At 43.8% G+C, this 26,204-nt stretch overlaps 1 protein-coding gene across 5 annotated transcripts in view; it reads left to right on the forward strand.

Annotated features, from left to right (window-relative positions):
• The window catches only part of LLGL2 (LLGL scribble cell polarity complex component 2), a 65,379-nt gene that overhangs the window by 23,302 nt on the left and 15,873 nt on the right, over positions 1–26,204 (forward strand). For all 5 annotated transcript variants that reach the window (XM_033139311.1, XM_033139312.1, XM_033139310.1 and 2 more), the window contains 13 exons: positions 2,840–2,937; positions 4,773–4,854; positions 8,159–8,277; positions 9,903–10,061; positions 12,008–12,170; positions 12,787–12,919; positions 13,732–13,786; positions 14,617–14,771; positions 19,374–19,591; positions 20,815–20,882; positions 22,736–22,889; positions 23,028–23,132; positions 25,465–25,757. In XM_033139311.1, the coding sequence (XP_032995202.1) occupies positions 2,840–2,937; positions 4,773–4,854; positions 8,159–8,277; positions 9,903–10,061; positions 12,008–12,170; positions 12,787–12,919; positions 13,732–13,786; positions 14,617–14,771; positions 19,374–19,591; positions 20,815–20,882; positions 22,736–22,889; positions 23,028–23,132; positions 25,465–25,757 (1,802 nt within the window). The remainder of the gene's footprint in view (positions 1–2,839; positions 2,938–4,772; positions 4,855–8,158; positions 8,278–9,902; positions 10,062–12,007; positions 12,171–12,786; positions 12,920–13,731; positions 13,787–14,616; positions 14,772–19,373; positions 19,592–20,814; positions 20,883–22,735; positions 22,890–23,027; positions 23,133–25,464; positions 25,758–26,204) is intronic.

Genomic DNA, 26,204 nt, shown 5'->3' on the forward strand with positions numbered 1-26,204 from the left:
TACCAACCCTGTATTGACATTTACTTCCATGGTGTAACACTTCTGGGAGGTTCTGGGCTCTTGGGCTGCAATCCTAAAAGTCCTGTTGAAGTCAGGCTTTCTATTGAGTAGGCATGTATAGGATTGCTCTGTAAGTCTTTGCTTAATGCATAAATACAAATAATCCCTTACAGTTACAACTGCCCGTTTTTCAGTAACCATATCTAATTCTGTAGTGTGATACATGTGATTAAAGATACAGACTTTAATTTGTTACTCTAATAAAATCTTTAATAAATATGTGAACTACAAAATAATCAACTTTGAAAAATTAAGAAATTAGGAGAGAACTTCAGTATCCCAGGACTCTCTAAAGACTTTTCAGATCTGCACTGTATTATTCTTTTCCTCCAACAATAAAATCCTTGAAAGACAGAGTACAGTGTGAAATTCCTGAAGTATAATTGTTATCAGTTAGTTTGAGCCCTGAATGAATACAATCAGGATAAGGATTTTCACTCCCACTTAGTCAAATGAACGGAACAAAGCTAGGAAGATCTGTTGTCACAAATAGCTGCAATTCTGTATGGTTACTGTGCTTGTTCTGTTCAGAGATGAGCTTTGCACAGAGTTACTGCAAACTCTACTCATGATCTTTTGACCTCACTATTTATGTTTTTCTGCCTCTAAGCCAACAGAGGATAACACTTCATGATGCAGCTAACAAAGTGGGCTCTAGTCTCCAGAACCTTATGGCACTGTGAATCTCTAAAGGGTCACAAGACTCTTGCAGATCTGCTTGCTGCAGCAAACTAGCATGACTACCAGTAGTAGCCCTCTAGAATATGCTGTGGGATTATCTCACTTTTGAGTCACTGCCTTCCTCTTTCCATCTGTACTTCAACATTTCCCCCCTTTTTAAAGGGAAGACAGGGTTTTACAGGCCATGCATAAGTACCAGTACTTGGGGAAGGGATTGGCAGTTGTGCTTGCTTGCTTCTTTGTCTATAAACTAGCATGTGGATATATGAACAGAGTCAGAATATTACACATGGATTTTTTTCCTGTACTGCTAAAGCTGTCTTTTAATTGTCACATATGACAATATTCTTGCACCTTTAAAATCTGTTAAGGGCTTTCTTGTGTGTGAATCTAAAGCAAGGCTGAGGAGATCAGGAAACCAGAACAGGGGCCTGAAGCACATTACTGCTCTTGAACTGTGAGAAAAGTGCAACAAAGACATGTTAGAGCGGAGGTCCCCGTAGCGATGAGGCATTTCTCCAGTCCATAATCCCAAACCCTTCTTAAGGTATCACCCTTGGCTACAGTACTGGGAACTGGCTATGGAAGAAGGCAATGAGGTGCAAATGGACTTTTCCTGCTCTGGCATGGCTTAGACTGCTCAGATGGTATATGAGAAACTGAAATGGAACCAGTGTCCCTCTTAGGCGCTGGAGATGGAGAACTTGCTGTCCCTCCAGATAATGTTGTTTGACTCCAGCTCCCATCAGCCCCAGCAGTCATGGTCAGTTGTCAAAGGTGTTGGGAGTTGCAGTCCAACAGCGGTTGAAGGACTCCAGATTCCCCACCTCTGCCTTTGCTAGCAATTCCCATCAGCCCCAGCCAGCACAGAATGATGGGTGTGCAGGTTCCCCATCCCTGCACATAGGCATGATCTGTCAAACCTCTGCCTTGTAGTTTCCTGCAGCAATCCCAACTGAAAACCGCTGGGTCAGTTTCTCTTCATGTCCACAGTGCTTGCTCAGCTACTCCTGTCCTGTACCAGGCTGACGTTTTTGCTGAGGAAATGTCGACTTTATTCCGGCACTCAAATAGCTGCTGTCCTCCCTCAGGCGTGGTCTTGATGTTTGGCTGCCTAGTGGCCTTTGGGCTCCCTTTGAAACGAAGGGAAGAAACACTTCATGTGTTTTATTGATGGCTTCTCAGAAATGCCATGCAGGGTGAGGTCATAGTTCTGTGGTGAAGCATGTCTTTGGAGGCCACAATCTGGGGTTCGGTTCTTGCTGTCTCTGGTTAGAGGACTTTTGGCAGCAGGGAAGACAGATCTTTTGAAGCACCAAGCTGCAAAGAAGAGTGTGGCAATATTCAGAAGGCCAGCTGCTTCTGTTTACGTTAGAAGGACCGCTTCCCCAGAAGGAGACCTTCACGGTGCTTCTGAAATAAAACATAATGTTTGTTCCTACGCAGCTGGACCTTTGTGTGCTTGTTTTGTTGTCCTGAGACGTTGCAATTATGGGGTGCTGTTGTCAAGGAAGGCTTAACTAGGCTATGTGGGTTATTGATCTGACTCTTTGTAAGATGGCAACAGCAGACCTTCCAACAAATAGGTGTCAGCTTTTGTGGCTAGCTGTGTTTACAGAGCAGAGGAAGTGGCATGTAAGGTGGCTGCGGCTTTGTTTTATCAAATAATGCAGACTCTTCTGGCTGAGAAGATGGATTCACATAAATAAAGCGAAAATGAGAGTTCAGGAAATAGCCCTAAGTTACTTAGAAACCAATCTCTCTCCCGCTCGTGCTGAAGCCGTGGTGGTTGGATTGCACAGTAGACCTTTGAAAGTCTGTACTGTTAAGTACCTTTTAAAAACTGGTTTAAAATGGGTTCCCTAAATCTTGTTCCAGAGGTAAAAATTATTGACGTAAACCCCCTCTGATTCTGCCAAACTTAATCGGAAAAGGTACCTTATCTTGACTACGGTATATTGTCTGACTTCAGGATTGAGGTATAATAATGATGAAAGGAAAATAGTGATTGCTCTGATGCAAGTAAGTATTACCGGTATTTGGTTTCAGCTGCTTTTTTGTCTGCAGTAAATGTCTTTTGTGCTTGCATTCCCAACAGACTGTTGAACATGGCTTCCCGCACCAGCCCAGCGCACTGGGCTATAGCTCTTTCCTCCATCTCATGGCTATCGGGACCCGATCAGGAGCAATCAAACTGTATCCTTTTCATTCATTTCTGAGCTGCATAATGGCTTTTCAGCAGCAGTAGGTATGTCAAAATGTGTAGAGATAGTATTTATGTGGTGCTTCCTTCAAAGGGCTTTGCATTTGTAAAATCAGTAATCCCAACAATCACATTATCTCCATATTGCTTTATTTTCTCAGACTACTTAGTAGGTTGTCGTTAATGTAAGTTTTGAACCTAGATAATCAGTTCAATTGCATCTCTGATCATGAGGGCCCCTGGTGATCAGCTCTTGTGAAGTTTACTAAAATCGTTGTGGAAGCTACTCTTGAGCTAATCTGGTCTAGTGGAAAGTGGTGCCTGTAGATAAATAGCGCTATCACCCACATTCCAAGTCTGTTTTAAATATCCTGACGCAGAGGAAGAGTTCATTTTTAGCACAGTGCAATATTTGTGGTTTGAATTTTGAGTCATAAATAAATCTTTGGCTTTCCTGTCTTGGTAAGTCCTAAAATACTGGGCTAAGCAACAAAGTGCTTTGAAGGTGCTTTCCTTTTATCCAGCCTCAGTGCAGAATATTCATGAACAGAAATCTGATTCTAGTGGCGCTGAGCCAGTTAGGGTAGGGGAAGTGAACTGTTCCTCCTTCACTGAGGGACAATATGAGTGCTTTCCAACGACACTGTCATTTTCCGGCAACACTTCTCTCTGGAAGACTCTTGCAAGCAAGCATTGGGCCATCTGTCTCCTGATGATGGATTTAAATTGCAGCACCCGGAAGACGAGAATAGATGGGCTCCTGTCACTCTATCTTGCTCAACTTCCAAAAGTGCCACACAAGCAGGCTCTCCCAACTTTTGAATTTAAAATCAAGTAGATGTCTGTCTGCATTACAGTAATCTGCTAACGAATTTCAGAATGGGTTCCCAGACAACTCTTGTCTCCTTATCTGTTACTAGCAAAAGTTTCAGCAAGCCTTTGCTGTGTGGTACACTTGCCTCTTAGTCTATGGCAGGCTTCCTCAACCTCGGCCCACCAGATGTTTTGAGACTACAATTCCCATCACCCCTGAACACTGGTCCTGCTAGCTAGGGAACATGGGAGTTGTAGGCCAAAAACATCTGGAGGGCCGAGGTTGAGGAAGCCTGGTCTATGCCAACAATAAATGGTTGTCTTCGCTTGTTTTGCTCATTATTTATTTATTAAATTTCTACACTGCCCTTCATCCAAGGATCATAGGGTGGTTTACAATATAAAAAACGAAAAATACGTAACGTAAATAACAAATGAAACAATAGCCCTCCCGGTTTAAAAGGCCATAGATCGTTTAATTAGCCCAAGGCCTAGGAGAAGAGGAATGGTTTTGGTTTTTTTGTCTTGCTCCTAAAGATAAGCAACGAAGGTGCCAGATGAGCCTCCCTGGGGGGAGCATTCCACAAATGGGGAGCCACCCCAGAAAACACCTGTTCTTGTGTTGCCACACTCCAGACCTCTTGTGGAAGGGGGCACGAGAAGAGCGACCTCAGATGATGATTGCAGGGTCCTGGTCAGTTCATATGTGGAGAGGCAGTCTTGACCACTGAATTTTGCACCATCTGAATTTTCCAAAGTCTATGCGGAGGCAGCCCCAGATATAATGCATTGCAATAATCTAACCAAGACACTACTAGAGCATAGGCAACGGAAGGTAGGTGTCTGCTTCTTCTAAGCAGTGATGATGGAAATTACCAGGGGTGACTTGAGCCTAATACTAGTGCTTTATGGGGAGACATCACAATTATTCTAGGATAGAACTAATTTGCCACAAAGCGAAGGCAGCAAAAATCAATGTACACATAAATACTATTGACCTCAATCAGTCATTCAGCTACGGCGCTCCAGGGGTTGAGTTCATGGGCTTGCACGAAGAGACCAACACTGTCATGCAAATACATTTCATTCCTGGCCAGGTGAGTAGAATCTAAATTCTGTGCTTCATACATCAGATATGTTTTCAGCTTTCTAGGGTCTGCTCTAGGGTTTCAGGGACTGAGATGGACTTTTACCACTAGCCCTCTGTAATGTGAAAACATGATAAATGCCATGATGTTTTTGGCAAAGGGATCCAAAACTACTGAACCGTTTTACTTCTTGTTCCTACTTTTGACCACCTTGGCAAACTCTTGAGCGTGTAGATGTAATTGCAAAAGGAGGATAGATGCCCACCTCCCCCAACAGCCTGCAGTTCCTTACCCAAATCCTCAGTATCCAAGGGCAAAAGCTGTTTATGCCTCCTGTTTCAGCACTGATAAGAACCTGACATAAAAAGAGCGTGCTGAATCAGACCAGTGGCATAGCGAGCTGCGTGCAGGTGGCGTGTCGCTTGTTGGATCAACGTCTTAGTAGTGCTTATGACTTTGCCACCCGTGACCCTTATTTGGGCGCTGTATTGAATTTCTAGAGGAAGCCTTTAAATAACTTTGCCGTAGTGAAGGTTTGAATCCGGAGTCTGACGAGGGGAGCCTGGACAAAACGAACTTTGAGAAGTCGTTTGTCATTTTAGTCACCCTTCAGGCTGCCATCTCCGCTCTGCAGCAGTCCTAGAATAAAAAGGGAGAAGAAAAACGATCATTCGATCATTGTTGGAGCCAGGAAACTGCTGTGCACAATTCAACCAGCATCCTTTAAGATAAATGCAATTATTGTGGCATAAGCTTTTGTTGGCCAGAGTGTAGGTTCATGCAGCAATAAACGTGTTCTTTAAAGTACTACAGTATAGGACTCGGTTGTTTTCCCTACAATACTTTAATAGACTCTGCCTCTACCATGTGGCATTGCTTGTAGATAAAAGATCGTTTTTGTGTTCATTTAAAAAACTGGATATACGGTACTTGAAGGAGCAAACATCTCGAGGGAGGAGAGCACGTCAACTAGCCCTGCACTTAGCAGTATCAAACCTGATTTTGGTTCTAGACCACTGGGAGTAGTCTTGAATATATTTCAAGAATGCTGCTGTGTCACTCTTGCTCATAAAAATAAGCCCCAAATCCAACTGCGGCCAGACAGCTTTTAATTATGCTGGAGAGGATTTGGAATTTGGTTACTGCTTTGGCATTTGTCCTGCATGCACTTTTGTATAGAGAGATGGCTCTCCCATGTAGGACAAGTGGATGTGAATATGAAGGGACCCCTTCTACTTTATTAACAAACCTGCTGCAGAAGTAATTCCATAAAAGTTGTAACTCAGCTGGCTGACTCTCCCCGAAACTGATGTTTAGGAAGCACACTTTCATGAGTACAAACTCCCAATTATCCTGCAATGTTAGAAGAACCTTCAAATTATTTAAAAGGGTTTTGCCTCTGAGATTAGGAAGGAAGAATTATGTGTTTGTGAGCATTTTTCTTTTTAGCATGCTGCCTTATTCATTTGCCAAGCCCGGGCTGATCTTCAAGCCTTAATGGAATCGCATAAAGAGAGAACATTTAGAATGAGCAATAACTCCGAATACTCATGGGAACTGTTACCTGCCTGTACTAGGTGTAGATTCAGCAGACAGTGCTTGGATTTAAATACTTAAATATTGGCCAGGGTTGGGCTTGTAACAAATATTCTGGGGCACCACTCCTTTAGGATGAAGTCAGGTGAAAAGAATGCAAGGTGAGAGATTCACAGAATAGGAGCCATTCGCTCCTAAACAGGGTGGGGATGTGTTTTTCACTCAGAGCTACAAGGAGTTCAAATTATTAGCCCAGCAAAGCTGACAATTGAGCAGGTACTTCAGAAACTTCAGGACAGGTACTTCAGATACTTCTCTGGGACATGAAGTGCAGAATTTTAACATGACAAAAGAGCACAGAAATGACCGGGTCTCTACATAGAGCGTTTGACTCGGTGTTAAGTGAAGAAAACAGAAAGAAAGGGCAGGACCAACTGAAAGATTTTGGTGCTCTTCAAGCACAGCATCCTCCGTACTTCCTCTCCCTGACCTAAAAGAAGCAACACATGCACACAGGATTCCCAAACTGCATTGGATCTGCTGCTTTACTCTGTGCAAAGTAGTAATGATGGTCTTGGCGCCCTGGCAGATGCCCAGCCTTGACACTGCCTGGAGTTTGCTCTGGGGAACAGGAGGTTGATTTACCGTAAATAGAGGTCAAGGTGATTGTGAGTCATGGAAAGTAGTGGCTGATTGTATTGTGGCTCAGGAAAGCCTTTACTAAAGTGGAGCTGGAGAGGCGCTAAAGGAGTGACTTAAATATAAGAGATTGAGGTAGTATTTCCAAGCATAGAGAACTAGCACAGATGAAGGTATAAAGGTCCTGATTTGAGAAGGTGGAGTAGGCCAATTGCCAACGAAGTAGTGTATTACAAAGAGACTCATTCTCAACTAGAATAAGCAATTAAGTATATTCAGGTTCAGTTGATTTGTATGATTGTGGTATTTACTGGAGCTGAAATTAGCCAGCTCCCCTGTCCTCCTCATCAGTTCTCCTCTGCAAATTCTCACATCAAATAGGTATGTGCTGGATGTTCAGAAGGAATTCACTATATCAGCATCTGAAATTGATTTTGCAATAGCATCCAGCATTCAGTTAAAAACATCCCCTTGAATGGACAGAAGGAGATACCAGTTGCATTTTGATGTCACACAGGGTTCTGAAGTAATGCTTTAAATAATTTTATTTAAACGATATTTAAGCATACAACAATTTAAGCATATAACTTACTAGCATAAGACATATAAATAGTATAATTTACAAAGTTACATAATAACCTGAAACCTGTATGTCAAATGTCTGGATCTGATTTTGACATTAGAATCCAAACTGCGAAAATATTGAAGATTGTTTTGACATTTTGATTTAGCTTTGCTTGCTTTGCTTGCAAGGTGCTGTCTTTACCGTAGAGTTTCCCTCCATAAGTACCTTGCCTTTTATAGGGGTTTAATATCTCCTGGTCCTGTGCTGAAATGGGCTACCTGTTTCTAGAGAGCCATGGTAGTCTCTTGAAGCAAAAAACCACCGGAGCTCTGTAGCATCAGTTTTGTGGTCTCATGCTCACTTTGTCAGATGTGTTTATTTCTACCAAATAGCTTACCTTCACATTAATAGGACTAGTACAAACTCTTCTGACAGCTAAAACTTCAGTCTTGATTGGTCATGTACTGTGGCTTAATAAACATAACTGCTGAATAATGTGCCTCTTGAAATGTTGCGGCACTCTGCACTACTCAGATGCTTGCTTATTCCTCCTTTTGTGTGTCTAATTTTCAGTGCCGCTTGTTGACATTGCTAGATGATAACAGCCTGCATTTATGGACCCTGAAACAGTCCCACAGCAATATGTCTGAACTGCAGGAGGAAAGACATTTCACACTCCGAGGGCCTCCTGGGTAACTGGGATACTTCCTTCTCCATCAGAAGTGGGCTAGGAGATGCATTCTGATAGACACAGCTTTTGGTTTTTTTTTTAATTGTTTAAGCAAATGCCTGCTTTTTTACTAGTTCTGTGTGCTCCGGAAAGCCTGTTTCTCATTTCTAAATTGGGAAGAAAGGTTATGCACATGTGTGTTACATGACTTTCTACAAACTATGGGTTTATTCAGGACGCGGGTGGCACTGTGGTCTAAACGACTGAGCCTAGGGCTTGCCGATTGGAAGGTTGGCGGTTCGAATCCCCGCGACAGGGTGAGCTCCTGTTGCTCGGTCCCAGCTCCTGCCAAAACTAGCAGTTCGAAAGCACATCAAAGTGCAAGTAGATAAATAGGTACCGCTCTGGCGGGAAGGTAAACGGCGTTTCCGTGCGCTGCTCTGGTTTTGCCAGAAGCGGCTTAGTCATGCTGGCCACATGACCCGGAAAACCTGTCTGCAGACAAATGTCGGCTCCCTCAGCCAGTAAAGCAAGATGAGCACAGCAACCCCAGAGTCGTTCATGACTGGATTTAACTGTCAGGGTTCCTTTACCTTTACCTTTTAAGGGTTTATTCAGAAGTAATATTCGCCATCCTTCATTAGGGATGTAGACTTGTACTTTCCTCTGACTTAATACCTGAAGGAGCGTCTCCACCCCCATCATTCTGCCCGGACACTGAGGTCCAGTGCCGAGGGCCTTCTGGCAGTTCCCTCACTACGAGAAGCCAAATTATAGGGAACCAGGCAGAGGGCCTTCTCGGTAGTGGCACCTGCCCTGTGGAATGCCCTCCCACCAGATGTCAAAGGAAACACTACCAGAGCTTTAGAAGACATCTGGATGCAGTCCTGTTTAGGGAGGCTTTTAATGTTTAATAGATAATTGTATTTTAATGTTCTGTTGGAAGCTGCCCAGAGTGGCTGGGGAAACCCAGCCAGATGGAGGGGTATAAAAAATAAATTATTATTATTATTATTAATGGAGCTGAGTTCTTCCATACATCTTTGAGCAAGCCATAGTTTGCTGTTACATCTGAACCAGGCAACTATAATAAAGGGAGGGAGATAATCTTGAGTAAGCAAAGGGCAAAGAGATGTCTGATCCTCACGGCTGTTGTCTAAACTGGCCAGGGCTTTGTGTACCACAGTCTTGGTGAAAAAGTTCAGCACTACTGATTTTTTAGGGGGCGGGCGGGCGTTGCTGCAGATTTTGTTGCATAAAGTGATTGGCTGGTTACCTTAAAATTTGAGTGTGCACTTAAAAAAACCTGTTCATTTGTTTTGCTTTTAAACACTGCTTAAAATATTCTATTGATTGCACAAACTGTTTGTTCCTGTAGAACTGTGGGACAGCTTAATAGCAAGTTTCTATTCCCACACTAATGGTATGCATTAGCCCTTTTTGTATCATATATCCTCCCCCCGCCACCAGAATTGTGGGATGAGAATTTGTACTTAAATATATGGTATTGAGTAATGATTTCCGAAGCCCTTACAAACAGCTGTTGGATCAAGTATCTGCTTTGTATTACAGCATATACAAGCTGCCTGGGCAACTAATTTCACCCAGCTGTAATTTACCAGTATCTCTTTTCCCCTCCACTTACAGTTCCCCTCCAAGTGCTACCCAGGTAACAGCAATCCTCACACACTCCTCGCAGGAACTTCTTTATCTTGGCACTGAGAGTGGTAATGTCTTTGTGGTGGAGATCCCATCCTTCAGAGTGCTAGAAGACCGGACCATCAGTCCAGATGTTGTGCTGCAACGGTAAAATGAGATACTGGAGTTGCACTATCTAGTGATGATTTCGGGGTGTTGTGCATGCTCTAGTTATCTCTCGCTTGGATTACCACAGTGTGCTCTATGTGGGGCTACCTTTGAATGTGACCCGGAAACTACAACAAATCCAGAATGCGGCAGCTAGACTAGTGACTGGGAGCGCCTGCCGAGACCACTTAACACCGGTCTTGAAAGACCTACATTGGCTTCCAGTACGTTTCCGAGCACAATTCAAAGTGTTGGTGCTGACCTTTAAAGCCCTGAATGGCCTCTGTCCAGTATAGCTGAAGGAGCGTCTCCACCCCCATCATTCTGCCCGGACACTGAGGTCCAGTGCCGAGGGCCTTCTGGCGGTTCCCTCGCTGCGAGAAGCCAAGTTACAGGGAACCAGGCAGAGGGCCTTCTTGGTAGTGGCACCTGCCCTGTGGAATGCCCTCCCACCAGATGTCAAAGAGAAAAACAACTACCAGACTTTTAGAAGACATCTGAAGGCAGCCCTGTTTAGGGAAGCTTTTAATGTTTAATAGACTATTGCATTTTAATATTCTGTTGGAAGCTGGCCAGAGTGACTGGGGAAACCCAGCCAGATGGGCAGGGTATAAATAATAAATTATTATTATTACTACCCATGCGTTACAATGAGGGTAAAAATCCTACAAGACCTTTGAACACTGGTTATCTTAACATGAAGTAGTAGTGTTGGTGCCACCTCCGTGGTTGCTCTGGAAATGTATTCAAGTCCCTGCCTACATGGTGTGACCTGAACTCTTTCTTGTTCCTGGGACTTGCATGTCATTTTGGTTACATGGCAGCTTCTTAATTCCAGTGTTATATGCTGGTTTGTTGGTGTGGATGAGCAGGTCTCTTTGTCCTGGCAGACTGAGCTTCACAAGTAACCAGGAGCTGTACTCAGCCCTGCCCCCCAGTGGTTTGGGGGCATTTTAAAAAAAATTTCCCATTGTGGGTGTAGCGGTGGGAGGGGAGTGTAAAAGTCCAAGTAAGGTTCAGAAGCTTGTTTTTGTTTTCAATATTTTCAGGATTCAGCTTTCACCCTTTAATAATTTAAATACAGTGGTACCTTGGTTTTCGAACGTCTCCGTTGACGAACGTTTCAGAACTCGAACGCTGTAAACCCAGAAGTAAATGCTTCGGTTTTCAAACATGCCTCAGAAGTCGAACATGTCATGCGGCTTCCGTGCTGAGTTTTCCATACTGAGTTTTCAGTTTTCAAACATTTCAGAACTCGAATGGTCTTCTGGAACGAATTACGTTCAAAAGCCGAGGTACCACTGTACATTAGTTATGACTACCTTTTAAATACTTCATAACAACTGTGGTACCCTTCCCCAACCTAATGCTGTCCAGATGTTGCGGGCTGCAACTCCCATAATCTTTGACTTGGCAATATTGGCTAAGGCTGTTGGGAGTCTGGAGTCTGACACCACCAGGAAAGTACCAGGTTGAGCTACAGCAATGTTGTTGTTATAGGTCAAATTGACACTTCCGTCGCTTAAGAAAAAAAAGAGTGAATGGAATTATTTAATTGTAACAACAGTGACTCAGGACATGGGAAACAATTGAATTGACTGGAGATTTCGGTGCCTCTGTGGAAGAATCACAAGGAGTGAGGAGTTGGTGGGAAATGGCATCAAGATCATTTATGGGAAGCAGTTAATAAATGGAATAAAAAACGAATTCTCAGAATGCCACCGGGCTGCAGTGGCAGATATAGAGGTTAGGGCAGCATAATTAGGATGGAGGTTATGAAGCTTCAAGCAGGTGGTTTTAGCCAGGCTATTTTCCAGGATGTCCAAATTGATCCCTGACATGATAGTGCAAAGGAGGAGAATTCCCAACTGTTTCCTTTCTATCCTTCCATATATCGGTGGCATTCATAATAGTTCATAACCTTTCCCCCTCGCATTTCTTCACAGTGTGCCAGAGGAGTACCTCAACAGAAGGTCCCTTGAATTGGTGGAAGCCTTACGGGAACATCCCCAGAACCCCAATCAGATCTTGATTGGCTACAGCAAGGGCCTCATTGTCCTCTGGGACTTGATAAATAGCAAAGCGACACACCATTTCCTTGGCAATCAGGTACTAATACCTTCTGGGGCTGTGAGTTGCAGCCAGGAAAGCTTTTCATTCCTGGAAAATACAGCAAGGTGTAGGAAAACAGAACACAGTATAGGAAAACAGAACAGGAAAGCCTACTTGAGTAATTAGTTGTGTATTCTGTGTAGCATGTTGTAACGGAGTCCTGGAACCATTGTTTAATGCGGGTGGGGGTGGAAGAGACAAACCTGGGTGGTGGATGTTTAACCCTGCAGTTCATGTAGTTAGCCCCTCAGCTATGGATCATCAGTCCTCAGAATAAGATTGCATCCATAACTCTGTATAACCTGCACGTACCCCCTCCAAATCCAGTTCGGTGCTTGGAATAAACTTTAAGTCGGGCTTGCCAGAGGCCACCTTTTAGATTCTGACCCTTCAGTGGGGTACTGTAAGCGCAGGTTTTTCATTTGTAACCACGAGGGCTAAGAAACTTATTTCCATTCTATGAGACCTGCATGCAGTCCCGTCCTCGAGTTGGTCAGGTGGCCGAATTCTGTGACTAGCAGAACACACACACAGTTCTTGGTGGGGTGTTTCTTCTGAATTGGACCGCAGTGGTGATGAGACCTTTGAAATTCTGTTTGCTGTTTCTCCCTAGCAACTGGAAAACCTCTTCTGGCAGAGGAACGGCCGCCAGATCATCAGCTGCCATTATGATGGGAGTTATGCCCAGTGGCCTGTCTCAAGTGATGATAGGCAGCCAGAGCCCCTGGAAAGCAAAGTGCCTTACGGTCAGTATGGGCGGGGGGCTGGCGGTGCATGCCTTCGGAATTGTACATGATTTGACGTGTGTTCAGAGCAGCAAGTTTTACAACACGGGACCCACCAAGCTGAATGCTGCCCGCTTGAGGCTCAGACATCTGAATTGTGCCTCCCCGAGGCGGCAAAAACTTAAGAGAATTGTTATGCATTTGGGCAGGCCACAATATATGCCAATCTTTTGTGTAGGCCTTAATTAGAGCTCCACTGAATTGCAGCAGTGCCTTGGGCAGGTGATGGCATCTGAGGACCAAAGTCTTGCTAAAGTGGTGGTGGCTTTCCAGACACTGGAGCTGCAGGAGCCAGTGGGAAATAGTTGGCTTTCTACTGTTAGGGGTGTCTTTAGTGAGTGACTGGTCTGTTTTTAGTACAAGTAGTTTCTCTAGCGTTTGGTTCATAAGCAACCTTCATTACACGGCTATTCATGGTGCTTCTGATTGCACTGTCTGTGTGGATAGCAAGACGAGGTTGTCAGGGCAAAGTTATGTAATGAACACTTACTCCTTCATATGGGAAAATTAGGGGCGTGCTGCCATGTCGTGTCAGTTTAATGATAAAACTAAAAGATTCTACAGCTGCTTTCAGTCGTGTGGATTTTTGACTAAAATAATTGGATTTGAAATGGTTTTTATATGTGCAGTTGTTTTTATATTCGTTTATTGCATTGTGAAATTTGCTTCACAGGAAGCGATACATAAAGAAATAATAAATTGACAAGAATATAATAAAATAATAAGCATGTATTTAAAACATGGCATCTTCTTTAAAAAATCTGCCCTTCTAGGTCCTTTTCCTTGCAAGGCCATCTCCAAAATTTACTGGCAAACGACAAAGAACGGGTAGGTACTTTGGCAGATATTACAATGCTGCCCATTCTCTTTAAGATTCTAGAGTGACCTTTTAGTAACAAGAGCTGAGCTGCTGCTTGCTAGAAATTCTGCAGCTGACTGAGGTGTCAGCAAAAGTCGTCTCTTTATAATCTGAACACTGAAAGCTGATCCACATAATGGAAGGGCAGTTAGAAATTGCCTGCTCTTTTCAATCCACTCAGGAATAATACTGTCATAGTTTTTTTTATTTAAAAAAATAAGATTTATATCTTGCATTTTACCATGAATTCCTTCCTAGGTGGCTTACAAACAAATAATCCTAAAACAATAACATTCTATATCAATATCAATATAATTAAAAAGGAGATAAAAGCAGCAAATAAAACAGTTAAAAAGCAAATACAGTAATATTAAATGTCATGAGAGAACAGGTGGACTTCTTGAGGCATCTAAAAAATGATGTGTTTGGTTCTAAGTGATTCTGCTAAAAGAGATTGTTCCACAGTTTGGGTGCCACCATGGAGAAGGCCCTCATTTTGGTGACCACGGTTCTGACTTTTTGAAAGAGGGAAGGGGGCACACAGAGAAAGGTGCTTGACAATGTAAATGGATGGGTAGTGAAAGTTGGCCTTGAGATCCCGTGCCCAGGCCACTTAGGACTTTAAAGCAGCAAATTTGTGCTTCTCTGATGGCTAGAGACTTAAGAGAAATTCTAAAGATGCAGGGGATGCATTTTGCCACAAGAGAGAATTATTCTTTCCTTACAGTGGTTTGAAATACTTTTAAGTTGGAGGAAGGTGCCTAAATTGTATATCTGTTGCATTTTCTTTTTCTCTAAGGCTTCCTTACATTATATTTCAAGGAGGGATGCCACGGGCCAGCTATGGTGACAGGCATAGCATTTCTGTCGTTTATGGCAACCAGCAAACTGCCTTTGACTTTACATCGCGAGTGATAGACTTCTTTGTTATTGCCAACGCGGATCCACTTGCAGGTATGTGGAAGATTTTGATTTCTTGGGGAGCTTTAGCTGGAATTACATTTTACTTTGAGGGTTCAGATTCTGGGTGTTGCTTGGAGTTGAAATACCCAATGTGTTGTTATTAGTGCCCAGATTTGGGTGATCATTGTGGAATACTAGTTGTGTGTTGGATTTATTTTATTTTATTTTTTGGTAAACTAGTAAATGGAATGATTTTTTTTTTTTTTTTTGGTATTCATAGGCTCCGTCTTTTGGGAGCTAAAAATGTAAAGCATTTTCATAGAAATATAGAGAACCTTGATAGCAATTACAGCTTTCAGCTGTGAAAATGACCACTGGAAATGGGGGTAGGATGCTGTTTCATAGTGCTAGAGCAAGTAGATATTACTGAACTACAACCCGCATCATCACTGACCATAGGCCATGCTGACTGCAGCTTATTTGTTTAAGCGTTTTTATACCTCTTGGCTAACAACACGTGTAAAACCATATATCCATTATAAACACAGCAACACTAAGTCTAAACTCCAACCAGCACCAACACCAGCACCATAATATTCCCTGTAAGTTGGAAGTTCAGCAACATCTAAAGGACCACAGATTACACTAGAGATTCTTCATAGATTGCATCTGCAGTGCTGCCCTTAATTACTCTCCGAGACGTGTATCAATTTTTTGAAATTATTTATACACTTTTATGAAAAGTGCTCAATGTGGTTTTCTGTAAAATCCATTAAATACAACAATGGAATCCAGCAGCATTAAAAGTCAGCACAAAGCTTAACTAAACAGATTGGGACAAACGGCTGGCATCCATAGCAAACACTTCAGTAAACCGGTAAGTTTTCCACGTGTGCTGAAAACATCACTGTAGGCATATGACTCATTTAGTTTTACAAACACATGGCTATTATTGAGAAGGAAATCAGCCCAGTTCTCCTTGTCCATGAAAACAGACTTTTAAGGTGGAAGGACAATATTTTACTTTCCTGCCGCAGCAGTACCTGTTCATCTACTTGGCAATGGCATGCTTTCGAACTGCTAGGTTGGCAGCAGCTGGGACAGAACAATGGGAGCTCACCCCGTCACGGGGATTCGAACCGCCCACCTTCTGATTGGCAAGCCCAAGATTGCTTCCGGGCAAGAGGAGTGGTGTTAGGTGGAGTTCCTCAGCATTTTGGGTCTGAGTGATTGTCTCCCAACAGCTGCTCACACTGGCCACGTGTGCAACAGGGCATACAGGAACTGAAGAAGGAAGTGCTACAACTGCTGCATGCTTAGCCCAGGAAGTCATTCAGTCATCTGAGGTTTCTGTGGTTGGCCAGCTTCCCTGTAACTGACCGCTTAAGCCGAATGGGAATCTGCCTTGGCTCACCTCACATGCTCCTTCCTTCGCTCAACAGAGTGTGAGAGTGGGCCACTCATTGTGCACCAAATCCACTTAGGTTAATGTGTAATGCTTATGTAATGGCTCTGGTGGTGTTGGGAAGCTATTCTTTCACTTACCGAGTGTCCGTGATGTGGGCAGGGCGCTTTCAGAGCTGATCATTTGGGGCGACTTCTTACGATGTGTTATGTAACTGGAGGTGGAGTACAGAAATGCTTTGTATCGTGTCAGTTGTGAAGGGTGCATGAGTGTGTAAATGGCTGCTTTTCCTGTCCTCTTCATTACACAAGAGCAGGGCTTCTATCTTTTCCAGTTAAGTGGGGCTGGAAGGGCAGAAAGCAGACTTTTTTTTTGGTTTGCTACTATAAGTGGAGTACAATGTATGCCTGGTGTCTCTGCCTCAGTACTAGATTGCACCATTAGAAATGACTCTTTGAGATTGCTTATTGCTACTACTTGGCAACTTCCAATGAAAAGATACATGATCAACTATGCTGAGCAAAGATGACTTTGCTAGCAACGTTCCTTTCAGAGCGCTTGGTGCTTGGAAATTTTGCAAATAGGGGGTTCCAAATAAGTTGTCTTAAGCTTTTATCCCCCCCCTATGCTGAAATGTGAAAACTGTGGGCAGTATCCAGCTCATTCGTTCTGTCAGCACAAGGGTTTCTGCTTGCATAGTGGAACACCCCCCATGGGCCCCCTAAATCAGTTCTGGGTTTCCCCCCAACCCTCCAGAGCAGATTTGCAGAGGGTGTGAAATGCACATGGGGGGAGGGGGGAAGTTCCTTTGTGCAAGTGGAAATCCTTCTGCTGATAGAACAAATCAGTTGGACACTGCCCTCCCACAAACCCCCAATGTTCCATAGAAAACAAAAGGCTAGCATGTATAATAAATAGACACTTGATTACTGTACCTGGCACCCCCATATTATTTGATAACTCACAAATTCCAGCCCTATATGATGGATCACAGTATCTATGGACAGTGTAGAAATTGTCAGTGGCAACAGATGCTGAAGAACCTTTCTTTAAAAGGAACAGGGTGTTCAGCTCTTTACAAAGGCTCTCTCCTGATTAGAGAGTCATTTGTATGTTTACTCAGAAGCAAGTCCTGCTGTTTTCAATGGTGCTTGCTTCCAAAGTAAGTGTGTGTAGGATTGCAGTTTTAGTCTGTTACCCATATATGAGTGTGCCTGTTCATTGATTGGCTAAATTTGCTTATGAGTACAGTATAAGCAACACATCTCAAGCAAATTGCATTCTTGTGTTGGACTGTGCCTGCTCTGCCACATAGGTGCATACATCAAAAGAGGCATTCTGTCCTATGTGCTTTTCTTAACATAGTGGTTCATTGGCACACTGTATAAATACCTCTGTTAATGTATATAATCTGCTGTGAGGTAATTGGGACCATTTTTTAGTCTTATCGGAAGATATTAGTTGCTTTAAGCCATGCGTTCCTGCTTCATGTGGTTTTAAAATGACAAATGCTGAAATGATAAAACATAAAGGGACATTTAGGAGGGGGCTTTTGGTTTTGTTTCAAGGAACAGCCTCTGGAAGCACAACACACCCAACATTAACTTGATGCAGACAAGTGCTTGCCGAACTGCCTCTATCCATTTTAAATTACTGTAATACTTCAATTAATTTAAAATGCACCGTGACCTCTTTTTTTGTTGTTGCAAAGGTGCCGTGCACCTCTATGTTGGAGGAGCCACCTTTTGCCAAGTTCATTTATAATGGAAAGCAATACGACATGTGATTCTGTGACACATTGTGCATTTTGCTTTCCAAAAGCAGAGCAGTGATGAGTTTCTGGAGCCGGCTGCAGAAGCAGCTTTCCGTTTGTAATGAAATTCTTCTTGTTCTCAAACGGATCAACCGCTCTCAGAACCAGCAACGCTGCTACATTTTAAGCAGCTTACTTTGCTGGGATTGGCCTAAGTTCCTAGAAATGGTCTAACATAGAACTAACTGGGTCACTGCTGAGCATGCACAATGCAGCCTGTCTTCTAACCCGTTAAAGAATAGCAGATGAAAAGAGTCACATAGCCCACCTGCTTGCATAGGGCCCTTGATTTCCAGTTCTCGGTCATTTCACGTGACATTTTTTACTCCATAGATATCTTGGATAAAGCGCATAAATGGCCAATTAGGAGTGTCGGCGATTGCACCACAGGAACTTGGAATGGGCAGAAAAATAAAACTTGTGCTTCAGAGACGTGCACTTTGTTGTTGTTTTTGATGAATTTATACCCTGCCCTTCAGCAGGTTTCCAGGCAAACTTTCAAAGTGAACATTTCAATACAGCAAAGATGAAAGCAGACATGAAAACACCGTAATATAAAAGAGCAGCATAAAGGAAGCAGGAGTAGAAACAAAAATTCAAAGCAGCTTAAAAACAAAGCACAGATGATTGCAGGGTGGGGAGCCTACCAGCTAAGTCTGACACAGAGTAAACCCACTGAAATTAATAAACATGCCTAAGTTAATGAATTTCAATGGCTCTACTCTGGGTAAAGCTTTAAAAGTACTTTTTTGACTGGGGGGAAAAAATATTTTTGCCTACGGCCAAAATGACACCAGATTAAGCTTTAGTTGGGCCTCCCTTCAGAGCCAGATTTAGGGCAGTGCGGTTGGTTCCCCCGCACTGGGCACCGAGCCGAGGGGGGTGCTGTAACTATGATGCAGTGCATGCTCAGAATGGAAGGCGAAAGGTAGGGACACCGAATTTTGGCCTCACACAGTGCACCACTGAAATTTGAAAGACCAAAGTCTGCCCTTTGCTCCCTTGAAGAGAGTATGCTGCAATTGGGGTGAACCACTGAGCAGAGCAGTCCATTTCCTGCTTCATGTGGCTGCACATGAAAGCAAATTGTTCTGGTGAAGGTCCTTGAAGGCCGAAATGGGAGAGACGGTGCAGTTGACGAAGCACAGGCAATAATGTGCTTTTGAAAAGATTTTATTTTATATGTTCTTAATCTGTTTGAAATGTTTTACATACGTTTCTTTTTTCTTTCAATTGTATAGTTTTGCTGTTTGGTTATTTGCCTCCATTGGGAGAAAGGAAAAGATAGAAATTCAATAAATAAAATGTATATAGTACCGCAAATAAACCATGCTGCTTATTTGTGTCCACTGATGAAAGTACTTCACGATTGTTTTCTCCCTGCTGCCTCTCCCCCAGTGAAACGATGGCTATTTATTGATTCCCTTTCCTGCAGAATTTGATGACCCATCTGCCATGGTGGTGCTAGCAGAGGAAGAATTAGTAGTCATAGATTTGACGTCTCCAGGCTGGCCATCGGTGCAACCTCCATACCTAGCATCTCTTCACTGCTCAGCCATCACATGTTCCCACCATGTCTCCAACATCCCTCTCAAGTTATGGGAAAGGATCATCAGTGCCGGGAGCAAACAGAACTCCCAGTTCTCTAATATGGTATGACTTGCATGCATGAACATTGGAACGGAATGAACAAGTCCTTTTCATATTAATACTGGATTTCACACTGCATCTGAAGTCCCTGTGAGATAAGTTAGGCTGTGAGAGACTAGCCTAAGGTCACCCATTGAGCTTTCATGACTGAGTGGGAATTCGAACCTGATTTCCCAGGTCCCAGCTCAGCATGCTAACCATTACACCACACTGGCTCTCTTGTCCAAGGGCACTGTAGGAATAACACAGTTTATAAGCTCCCTGTCTTCCTTGGGGAGCAAGGCCTTCTTTGTTCACCAACTCCAGAGGTCCTGAGGTGCTCCAGAGAGATCTCGCAGGTCCTTCCAAGTTCCCATGACATATTGTACAGGGGCATCTCAGACCTGGTGCATGGAGAGGGCCTTGCTTCCCAAGCAAGACAGAGAGCTTAAATGCTCCTTTTGTGCTGGGAAAACGCACCACAAAAAGCTCTCTGCTCTGCTTGCTTTTAATTTGCGGGATTGCAACCAGCGGCCTTCAAGATCATAGGGTTGAAATTGCTGAAGTTAAACACGTGTGAGATCCAATGTATCACACAAGAAAACATGCTGAATTATATTGTTAGTTTACCTGCACACCTTGTCACAGAATTCAGAAATTTAATAACTTTAATTTGGGGGTGTTTGTGGGTGAGGGATTGAGGACCTGTTTTGCATGCAGAAGTTCCCATGTTCAGTCTTGGGCATCTCTTCTCTGAAACCCTGAGAGCCACTGCCGGACAGTGTAGCTAGAAGAACCAATCTTCTGACCTCTGTTTTAAGGCAGCTTCTGGACACCCCACCCTAATCTAGATTTGTGGTTCCCTCTGTTGCAAAGGACTCTGAGCTCACATCTAGATGCAGACAAGCAAATTTTGCACGTTTTTATGCTACTGAGAGATCAGAACACTTGAAGACAATATTCTGCACCCTGACAAAGTTGCAGTTGCTATGGGTTCAGTTTCAGAAAGCCCCAGCAGCTGCTTACAGGGGGGGGGGAAATGTAGGTTAATGGATTCCTCCCCATCTTATATTAAACCTTAGCATAAGGAAATTGGCTAGTAAAACCTTAAGAATGTATGCCTTAATCCAAACAAAGCTTAATCTGCATAGATTTGGTGTTCAATGCTTTCCTGCTCCCTCTGTGTCTTCATTGCATATGTACTTCCAACTTTGCATCCATTCTGTCCCAATTTCTTGTTTTCCTAGCAATGGCCAATTAATGGAGGCACTAGCAAGGCTCCAGATCCTCCTCAGAGAGACTTGCTGCTTACTGGGTAGGTATGAAAACAGACGTTCTTCCTCTGGTTACCATTCTGGAGCTTCTGACCTCACGTTTTGTTTCCACCTCTGCTTAGGCAGTCCAATGCAGCTTGAGAGGATCATCATTTGTGCAAAAGCCATTGAACTGATTCCCATTTTGAACTTGGGTATTTAACACTTCAGTGGCAATGAACTCTTCTGAAGGCAGAAAGTTCCAAAACATTACCTGTTTGTGTCCGTACATGTGTATAAAAAGTCTCACATCGAGTGGATGGGATGGAACAACCGTTTCGTTTTGCCCCTCCGTATGTCTTTCTCTGTGTGCTAAATAGGGCTTCGTAGCTGCTTTTCATCTGGAATTTAAAATATATGTATCCTAAACACTCCTGCAAGGACGAAAGAGGTTTCCTGTCAAGATCCCTGATAAGATTCTCCCAATTAATGGTCCAGGCATCCTGCCAGCCATGGTAAAAGGATAACATTAGTATACAGGAGCTAGGATACTCGGTGTCCCCGAGAACCGAATGTACTGATGCTGTGGAGAGAGGATTGAACGTAAGAGCGCGTCACCAGACTTTGTAAAACCCAGTGGGATACAAGCTAATTCCTGGAATTTTGCTTGGTGTATTGCAAGCAGCAGTGATGCGAGGGGGGAGGGGTTTCATGTTGATTCACCCAAGCAAGCTTGGTGCGGCAGCATGATGTTCTGTGTTACTTATTTAACACTTTGTATACCACCCCACAAGTTAACATGGTTTTACAGTTTTGGAATAATGGCTGAGGATCTAAGAGGCATGATACAATAGACAACAGAGGTGCCAGGTTGCGCCGCAAATTGATGGAGGAGGCAGAGTGCTCTGGAGGAGCCAGCCGCTGGAACTGCGACACACAAGTCGTCACACATTGTGTGCAGGGCCACCTCAAGATCGAGGGGGGGCTGTTCCCCTTAAAACAAATACTGAGGGAGCCGAGGTGCCTCCCCCCCCCCCCGCCCCAGTTGGTGCTCCTGATAGGGAAATGGTGGGAGGAGGGAAAAGCCAGCTCAGGTGCCAGCCGTTTAACACTGTTAAAGAATGACTAGGCCCAAAGGTCACCATAGGAGATTGCTTGAGGAGAGGGGAGGAGGCCAAATGGCAGCTGGTCCCAGCTGAGCTGATGGACTGGTCTTTGCTGTCGACTGGTCATTGATGGGAGACAACATGGATCTAACGCATTTCTGTGCACGCCTATCAGATTATTCCTGTCAAGATTTATTTTAAATGCTCACTGCAATGCATGTTCCTTAAATTGACTTCACTAAGCCGGACAACCTAACAAGAGCCTTTTTAGAGCGGTAGCCACAAGGAACAAAAGCTCTTCCGGCCTGACAAAAATATTAATAGCTTAAGTTAAGTTAACATGATAAAACATCAAAAATTAAAAAAACTTCCCTAAACAGGACTGCCTTCAGGTGTCTTCTAGAAGTCTAGGCTTCCACAGTGGGCTTGGAAGCAGTGGCAGGCAAGCTTCCCTGAAAGACCCTTTGCCCACCATTGCAGATATTTCCTTGCAATGTGCAGACACAGGTGTGTGGTTCTGGGTATATCATCTTCCTTTGCACTGGGCCGCAGTGAGGTTCTGTATGTGTGAGTTGGCTATTCACTCCACCGGAATCCTCTTTAGTGTGCATCAGTACTCCAGCAGTCAAGTCAGCGTAGAAGGAGGGAAGTTTTGTAGCCGCCTGGGCTATCTATATTTAAAGAATTAGTCCAAAAGGGTTTCACTGGCTCATGTGGCAAATGTTCAGTGTGCTCCCTTGCCTGGAAAGTAAGCCGTGCCGCTGGTGTAATCTGCTTGCCCCCTTCACTTCTTTTTCCCCCCCAATCAGGCATGAGGATGGCACAGTACGATTCTGGAACGCATCCGGCGTTTGTCTGAACCTCATGTACAAGCTGAGCACGGTGAGGGTGTTCCTCACGGATGCTGATCCCAACGACAATCTGAACCAGATGGGAGAGGACGAATGGCCTCCGCTGCGCAAGGTGAGGAATCCGTGGCCTAACTTAAACCTTCCGAAGCCAAGGCCTGCTGAACTGAGCAGCAGAGAAGCTGCCCCGCAGAAAACCTTGCTTTGTGTTGATATGGTGTTTTCTTTCTTTCTTGCCTGTCTGCCCTGCTAGGTTGGCGCCTTTGACCCTTACAGCGATGACCCCAGACTTGGGATCCAGAAGATCTTCTTGTGCAAATACAGTAGCTACTTGGCCGTGGCAGGAACAGCAGGGCAGGTACTGAAATGCACTTGAGATAGGCTGTTGGGCACACTGCATCCAGTAGCACAGACCTTACTTTTATCTTTTGCCCCCATCAATTGGAAAATGCAGGAGTTTGAACTTCCCTACATGTTATGTGCCCTGTGTTCTACATTAACTTTTCTCCAGTTGTAGTGATTTGCGGAGTGTAGGAAGCATTCTGTACATGTTCAGATAATGTCGTGTGCAAATTTCTCCGCCGTGTATTTTGTACCATCTACGCCGTTGTAACTGACAGCTGTGCAGCCGATCACCAGTCAAGTCGTTGTTCTGGCTTGTTCATCTTTAGGTTTTCAGTTTGAATTTGTTTGCTCTCTAAATTACTGTGTTTTGCCAGCTGGATCCTGGTAGCATATATAGTAGGAATGTGTGTATATATATATATATCTGTATATGCAGCAATGTCTGTATACCGGAACAAGTAGGGAAGATTAAGTTGCCAAGTTGATAGTAGGTGAACCATTCCACTAGGCTGTGTTGACAATGCAAACTTTCTGGGCTAGGTTCCAGCTTGCTACTTAATTTTCCCCCTATCTCTGCTCTTTTAATTCCCTATCTGAGAGCACCAAGGGGAATCCTTAGTTTTGAATTACTGATTTGGGATAGAGTGGCCCTTTCCATGGAAGACGTTTTGACCACTCCTGCCCCAACACCACTGGCCTGTTGAAAGCCTTTGTTGCTGTTTAGACCAGGGGTCAGCAGCCTTTTTCAGCTGTGGGCCGGTCCACCATCCCACCATCTCTCAGACCTTGTGGTGGACCGGACTATATTTTAGGGGGGAAATGAACGAATTCCTATGCCCCACAAATAACCCAGAGATACATTTTAAATAAAAGGACACATTCTACTCATGTAAAAACACACTGATTCCCAGACTATTCGCGGGCCGGATTTAGAAGGTGATTGGGCCGCATCTGGCCCACGGGCCTTAGGTTGCCTACCCCTGGTTTAGACTGTGGAAGACCAGAGCATTGGGTTCACAGATGCTCTGCCCCATATAATTGGATAAAGAAGTTCATCTATGTCAATGGGGGGGGGAGACAGATATGCACGTCTTCTACTGTGAATTGCAAAGCTTCTCAAAGAGCATTAATTCATGCTAGAAGATAGTTACAACTTGCCCTTGGGCTCTCAGCTGTGATGTGCCCACTCCTCTTCTTTTTGGCTTTGTTAACTTTGAACTGTATCAGATCACCTTCAGTGTTACATTTTTTAAATTGCTGCGACCTGTTCTGGAACCTTAAGGTCAAGGGCAGGTAATAAATCAAAATAAAAAATAATATACACCGGCTCTTGGCACCCAAAACACACTCTTCAGAGTAGATTCCCACTGCACTTGTGGGAGTCATGCTGCTCTTTCAAAAAACCAAAACAACACGCCTGCTTGAGTCATGTAGGCATTGGCCGCAAATGTCAGTTCACATTGGATTGCCAAACGAGCTGCTTTGCCTCTGGGCTAGCAACTTGCCCAACCCACCTGTGATGAGAATGGGAGCAGCATGTAGTTTTCTGAATTATGACTCTTCTACTGCTCTTTAAAGACTTAGAATGGGTGAGTGCAGATCATCATGAACCAAATGAGTAACTCACTCTGTTGTGCATATAACTGCTAGGCCTGTCAAGCAAAATGTCCTGCCAAAGCTGTGGGCAGAAAATCTTGTCCACATTAGGTCTGAAATAAATGAAAGCAGTGGATAGATTTAGCATTGCTGCAGGGCAGAAACATAAGACTATTTTTTCTAAATAGTTAAGTGGTGTGATATTCATGAAACAGTGGTTGTTGCTGTTGTTTTTTTAAGTGGTGGTGTCCTTACATTCCATAGTATTTGGATTTTGCTGCTTCTTTTGATTATATGTTGTGCCTATCGCTTTCAAAAGCTGCCTTGAAAGTATCTGAAAAGGTGGGGTATGAATAAATTGAAATAAGACTGCTAATGCTTCACAGTATGCTACAAGAGCCACTTGGTAAATGACTGCATCTGTTGCATAATTGCATAAGCTTACAACCTCCTTTGTTTTGTTTTACTTCAAAGTACATTACACTACAGGAGGGTGTTAATACACTTAATCAAAAAGTGAATTGGGGTGGGTAGAACTCCCCTGCTGCTGACGTGATTTTGAAAAATCAGCAAGGAAGGATATAGTAGGTGAAATGCAAAAGTATTCCTCAATGCTTTCGAGGGTAAAGGTCCAGAGGAGGAAATGCATTTGTCCTGGCCTTCGTTCTTGCACAAACTCTGTGGGTTTTGCAATCCTAAGGTTTCAAAACACAGTTCCGAATGACCTTCTCCCTTTTCCCTACCTCCAGGTACTCGTAATGGAGCTAAATGACGAAGAAGCAGAGCAAGTGGTTGACCATTCGGAAGCGGACCTCCTCCAGGATCAGGAAGGCTATAGGTGGAAAGGTCATGAGCGGCTCAAAACTAAAGATGGGCCTGTTCGGTTTGAGCCAGGCTTCCAGCCCTTTGTCTTGGTCCAGTGTCAGCCGCCAGCTGTGGTCACTTCACTGGCCCTTCACTCGGAATGGAAACTCGTAGCCTTTGGCACAAGCCACGGTTTTGGGCTCTTTGATCATCAGCAGAAGCGGCTGGTCTTTGTCAAGTAAGCGGGTTACTTCCTGTGTTTTTTTTTTTTTTAATCTATTCCTGACACAGTGTAGGGTTTAGGTGAAAGTCTTGCATTGAACGTCCAGCCGTTTTCAAAAAGCCATGTGCTTAAAACAGGGGTTTCCTGCCAGACTGGTGAGGCGTAGTGCTAAGGGTTCAATCAGTGAACTGGAAGTCCTTGGATAAAATCTCAGTTCGGACAGGAAATTACTTAGGCAAAGCATTTCCCCCCCCAGCTTTAGGCCTAGATCTGATTGTTTAAGCAGGTGGCATTCAAAAGCACACTGCTTCCGGCAGTGGAGGCAGAGCACAGCTATCATGGCTAGTAGCCACTGACAGCCATTTCCCTCTCCTTGAATTTATCTAATCCTTTTTAAAAAGCCATCCAAGTTGGTGGTCCTCATGGCCTCTTGCCAGAGCTATTTGCATAGTTTTAAGTATG

Source organism: Lacerta agilis, chromosome 2, assembly GCF_009819535.1.
Source record: "Lacerta agilis isolate rLacAgi1 chromosome 2, rLacAgi1.pri, whole genome shotgun sequence".
NCBI classification, from domain to species: domain Eukaryota; kingdom Metazoa; phylum Chordata; class Lepidosauria; order Squamata; family Lacertidae; genus Lacerta; species Lacerta agilis.